This window comes from Portunus trituberculatus, chromosome 46 (genome assembly GCF_017591435.1).
Source record: "Portunus trituberculatus isolate SZX2019 chromosome 46, ASM1759143v1, whole genome shotgun sequence".
Taxonomy (NCBI): domain Eukaryota; kingdom Metazoa; phylum Arthropoda; class Malacostraca; order Decapoda; family Portunidae; genus Portunus; species Portunus trituberculatus.
In genome coordinates this window covers 23,859,177-23,865,197 of record NC_059300.1, presented here as the reverse complement: position 1 = coordinate 23,865,197, position 6,021 = coordinate 23,859,177, and the positions used below count along the sequence as shown (strand labels likewise).

At 40.3% G+C, this 6,021-nt stretch overlaps 1 protein-coding gene across 1 annotated transcript; it reads right to left on the bottom strand.

The window, feature by feature from the left end:
* Positions 1 to 1,491: 1,491 nt before the first annotated feature.
* LOC123520248 (poly(U)-specific endoribonuclease-like) lies at positions 1,492 to 4,848 on the bottom strand. The gene is made up of 6 exons (XM_045282356.1): positions 4,720 to 4,848; positions 3,303 to 3,548; positions 2,719 to 2,845; positions 2,367 to 2,566; positions 2,048 to 2,268; positions 1,492 to 1,783 (listed from the first exon to the last, which is right to left on the bottom strand). Exons 1-6 carry the CDS (start codon positions 4,757 to 4,759, stop codon positions 1,559 to 1,561), a joined length of 1,059 nt encoding a protein of 352 aa, XP_045138291.1. The 5' UTR covers positions 4,760 to 4,848; the 3' UTR covers positions 1,492 to 1,558.
* Positions 4,849 to 6,021: the final 1,173 nt, after the last annotated feature.

Below are 6,021 nucleotides of genomic sequence, written 5' to 3'. Positions count from 1 at the left end.
TCTCACATCAGAATTACTTCGATGTATCCCTATAACAAATACTACCTCAACGTTGTCCACTATATCATCATAACGTTATTACATAATCCGAAAACTATGCTTTATTTTATCAGGGAATCTCATACGCAGTAATTACAACTTACTCTTTTCAATCCGGTTACCCATATATGAGAATTACCTTTGCTTAGTACATGAATACAACAACGTAACACACCACTGAATATAATCTAACTCTTAATATAACCACACATGGAATTTCACTCAGAGAATCTCAATGTAATAAACGAAACATCCTATTGGTAACCATATATAAGAACTTTGATTCTTGCGACGTTTTCGTGCGCTGCTGCCCGACGTATGTTTAAAAACCAGTCGTAACTCAGTATTTTACGGATTTTTGGCTGGTTCAACGTCAAATGATGTCGTTTGCAGCACGTCCGACATCGTATCTTTCTATAACGTCGTCATATGTCATCCTACACTCGATGAAATGGCTTTGCTTGTGAATATGTTCCCGACAATCGAATGCAGCGCTCGATTATCGTAATGTTTCTACGATATCGTGTGACAACAAGGAATCTTACGATATTGTGCGATATCATCATGTTAACGTATGACTTGACTGAACACCACATGTCCATCATTGCTCGAGACTGCGTCGTCTTCTGGACATGGTACCAGATATGTATATGCATGGCACGTTGTTGCATCATCCGCTTAGCCTTAAAGGGAAGCTAGCACATTATTTCTTGATATAGTTACTATAAAGCCCAGCAGCTTACAAGTGCGTCAAGGCGATGTTAGGAGGTTTACGAGATGGTAAGAAATTCACAGGAAATGTATGCCTTGAATATAGGATCTTTTAGGGAACTGCCTCTGTTTGTCTGTATGGTTTCATCTAGGGGCTCTTGGTGATGTTGAGTATGCTCAGCAGGTAATGAGGATAATACTAAAAACACCAGCGTTTTCATAGAAATGTAAGCTCAGAATAATTTATATTAGGTTTAGATTCATCCTGTCCATTGATTTAACATGTTGATCCCTTTATTGTGTGGATCAATCACTTGCCCGCTAAAGGGTTTAAGTACACCTGTAGTGGTGGAGTGGCAGTAATAGCGAGTGGTTATGGTGAGTAGGGGGGGAGTTACAGTCATATCAGTGAAATTAATATCAATAACGTAGGTATTCGTGAATAGAGGTGGAGTTACAGGTAGTAATAATGATGGCATTGGTAGATAGTGGTTGGGTTATAGTGGTGAAGATAAAATTGTAATGGTAGTAGTGGTGAGTGAGGAGTACAGTTCTGGTGGTGAATACAGCCTAAATTTGTACCTGTCCATTTCTCAAGAGGAGTTATTCTTTCATCTATGCCTTTATACCCTCAAGGCTATTCATTCTTCCTCCAGCAGAAACAAAAAGAATCATAAACGGGTTAGCTTTTGAACTATAGTGAGATGATAAGATAATTTCAGGAATTGATACGCTGTAATGTAATAGTTTAATAGTTTAATGAGAAGCTATGTTTTGTGATAGTTGACAATAAGGAATGACTACATTATTAAGGAATATCAGGGTATGCACTACCCACTAAGTTGCCAAAGATTGTCCATGTTTGTACGTGGAACTGTTGGCTGAACATCTGGACTGGGCACAAACTATCAGGTCGGGCCAAAAAGCACACTGTGTAGGTGGCCATCTCCAATTCCGGTGAAGTACCGATAAACATAGAGCCAATTTTCTTCATGTGGCCCTCCCAATTATACCGATTCATTAGCACTTCTCCCTGTGTTTGGAAGGAGGGAATAATAGGAAATTAACATGGGGGAAACTGCAGTTCAATATTTATTTCTGTGTTCAAGGTGCTGCATAGTTGTACTTAAAATATTAGCTTCTCAAAACAAAATTTTTCCGTACTTGGAGAAGCAATGAACGTTTTTTGCAATAAATTTGTCGAGTTTTTTTTTTTTTTAAATATAAACATAAACCAGGGTCTATCATTATACCCACTCTATTTCAGTTCAGATATGAAAACAAAAACATGACTTGCCTTAGTTCCAAACGTGACGGAGTCCATCCAGCTGTAGTAGTCCAGATCACCTTCAGCTTCTTCCTTTTGGAAGTTGACCCAGTTGTGGAAACCAGACACATCACCATCTTGTTCTCCAACAAACACGTGCTCGAACCCGGAAGAACTTTGGTCATGTTTGCGTTTGTATAGAGTAAACCACATCTCGTCCAGCTTGTCACGCAAAGATCCCGTCAAGAGATCTGGGGAGAAGAAACACTTCAGGATTCTGATGTATTTTTAAAAAACTGTTAAGGAAAAAGTAAGTTAGTCTTTGTCCAAGTCTGTTTGCTAAACTCACTTTTCGAGTGAAGAAAAGTCTCGGCCAGTTTCATGACTTCAGTGTTCATGATTGCGTCCAAGAAGGCATTCTGCTCTGCTATCTCGTTCGCATCTTGTACCTCCGCCTGGTACACGGAGGGAATGTAGTTGTCTTGCACCTTCCTCAGTAGTGCTATGGTGGGTCCGCTTAGTACAGACTCTGGTACTGACACGAACAGTCTTTAGAAATAACCAGACCCGCCACTTAGAGATGAAAAAAATTATATTTACTGGCATTTTTCACACAACCTTAAGATACACTAGAAGGATTTTTATGTAAAAATTTGGAACTGTAGGAAGGAAGAGAGAGTTATATAATGTACATTACTCACGGGCCGGGGGCCAAGTCTCCAGAACTCCCCTTCCCCTGGTAGTCAAGTGTCAGCTGGTCATAGACACTGTTCACATCAGCAGCGAACATCTCCTCCGTGATGGTGCGCAGGTCATCATCCGTCACGCCTGGAGTACAGAGATGCGGGTTTAGATCAATGTGCATCAATTCATGGTATTCTGAAGCGAGAAGTTAGTTTTTTTTCTTGGAAGTTAACTGACTTGTTTATGTAATTTAATGTGGAGAAATGGGAGAAAAGGTTGTAAAAGATAGGGATGTCAAACAATTATCTGCAAGAGTTGCGAAAGGGAGAAATGTATCAGTGGACGTTAAAAGTTTAAGGAAAGGTATTCACTTGCCAACGATAACATATCGATCAGAGTCCTGAACGTGGAATAGGGAACAACAGTCAGAGCTCTTGATGTGGAAAAGAGATATATGAGAGAGACGTGAAGAATGATGGAATCACATCCTTTGTCTACCAACAAATGACAATAGTAATTTCTTGTCAACAAGGATTTTATAGCTCAAAATATAAGAATACTGAAGTTTATTTATTAATTCATTTACTTATATTTTGCTTACCTTGTCCACCACCGCCACACAGCTCATCATAGTCGTCGCAACAGTTGGAATGAGATCCACATTTATCGTTACACTGGCAAGGTTTTGATTGGAGGTAACTCTCGCCACATCTGTCTTTGCATGACAGGCAGACAGCTATATAATCATCACAGCAGTCATTGAAATTGGAACAGACAGAGTTGCACTGGCAGGAGCTTACTCCATCATTCACCCCACACCGACCCACACAGGACTGTCCCAGAGCACCTGTAGTGAATCAGAACTAAAGTTACACACGAGATAAGACTCTAGTGATAGTAATAATTTCTTTACACTTAGTTTAAGGAAGAATTTATAAAAAAATCAACAGAAAGGCAATTAATCAAGGACTAATTCTACTTTGTAATCTTGAAAATCCAATGATATAAAGTTCCTTTTGGGCCTGATGTCATCACTGCCGGACTATAAATTTATAAAACTCTTAGAGAAGTTATTTTTATCATTATATTCTTGTAATGTCGTGCTTGACACCTTAGCCTCCTGATTCCTGAATTATCAGATTTCAGCAAAAGATTTGGCACTACTGGTGTTTTGTGTTTTTTTTTTTTTTTTTTTTAGTTTTAGGTAACTTTTTTTCATAGTTCGCTGGTGCACAATAGATATGTATTGTGTTTGGTATTGCAAGTTCTAAAACTGTCTGATGTGATACTGCTACTGAACTCTTATCTTACTTAGTTATGTTTTGTTATACAATGATTGATGTTATGCCATTTAGATATTAACTGCTCATACCAGCGAGTCTTGCCTGAAGAGTCAAAGTATTGTCATACAGAATAAGCTGAGCTCCTTTATGCATGGCAGCTGATTGAGTCACGTGTAATGCTTCTGTCACTTCCCCACTGTTTTGTGGATTTGAGATTTTCTATTAACTTTATTGATTAACTTTATTATAAGCGAAATTTCAGAAATATTGACACAAAAGTATTAGTAGTGATGTCGATATATGAACTATTCAGGCAAACTAAACAAAGCAGCATATTTTCATCAATTTATGCATCCATTTCACTGTCTGCACTTGCCTCGTCTAAAGTGACACGTGTCGATAGATGTATGAATGGGGTTTATGTACCAACACTGTATTGACTCTTTGAAAAACAATGAAAGGCCACTCATCCCCTCTATACAGTGAGATTTTAGTGTTGTATCTCCTTAAGCAAGTCACCAGTAGCGGCCAACAGCTAAGCACAGTGCCACTAGCACTGTGACACCTGCCCCCTTACAGAGTGTGGAAGGCAGCACTGCCTTGTGAACACTTTACTGAAAAAAGCTTTCCTCTAACAGCAAGAGTGATAGCCGAGCAACCTTTGGGCATCGTCCTCTCTGCAGTGCGTCTTTGTTGACCCGCGTGAGAGGAGTTGCCTTGTAGAAGTCAATTTACCTGCAGACAGGAGCAGCAACACAAGCGGGATGGTGATCATGGTGGCTCTGGTGGTGAAGTGGTGGCTCCCCCACCCCCCCCTGACCTTTATAGCTGCGCACCTCTGCCTCGTGTTCCCTCCTGCCGACAGGTGGGTTGTGTCCCAGGTGAGATAATGCAAACATTTTTCCTATAATTCTAGTGTGGTAACTTAACACCTGACTCTCATATAATTTCAGCTTCACACATTTTTCATGATAATGGGAGATGTTTAGTCATGGAAAACTTGTCTATACCTTCACTATTTGATAGTAACGAATAGTGCAAGGAAATATTGTAGCTAGCTGATGTAATTAGGAAGACATGGCAGTGTTGTGTGAATCTCTTTATCTGTGTGACACAGCAGTTTTCTGCACAGTGTGACTGCAGGGCGTAACTCAGTAAAACCCATAACTGTAAAGAAATGCTGGTCACTGTCATCACTGTAATAGATTTTAACTGCCGACTCTGCTTCCATCACTAGTGGCTGGCTGCTGCTGTTGCTACTACTACTGATGCTGCTGCTGCTGCTGCTGCTTCAGACCTTATAAGTGAGTTTGTTTTTCATTTAGTAATTCTGTTGGTAATGTAGGTTAGGTTTTTTCTTAAAGTTGTATATTTAATGGGTAAATTTGCAGTTTCAACCAAAATACCCTATCTTATATTTCTTTTTCCCTGTGTCTAACAAGCTTGGGAACCTCCTGGGAAAGCGGGGTTGTAGGGTAGGGAAACAAAAAACGAGCAAAATTTGAGCCCTTGAAAGAAAACACAATATTTGGACTAAAAATCTAGGGAAATTTCCTTAGAACTAAATGAAATTGCCTAAATATCGTGAGCACCATGACCTTACCCTAAACCTAACCTAAGTAACCAAATCTAACCTAACCTGATGACTGACAGACTGCTACAGCGCCTGCGCAATATTAATAACAAACAAACAAACACACTCGGTACCCTCTGACTGACTGCTGTGGAAGGATCCAGGGCTTTGTACTTTTATAGGGCCAAGTTAAATTAGTAATGTTGTGGTGAATGCGTGACTATGTGGGCGTCCTTGAGAGAGAGAGAGAGAGAGAGAGCGGTGGTGGTGGTGGTGGGAGGATGTGGATAGAAGAACGGAAAGGAGAGAGAGAGAGAGAGAGAGAGAGAGAGAGAGAGAGAGAGAGAGAGGTGGTGGTGGTGGTGGTGGGAGGATGTGGAGAGAGAGAGAGAGAGAGAGAGAGAGAGAGAGAGAGAGAGGTGGAGGTGGAGATGGGAGGATGTGGACAGAAGAACGGAGAGAGA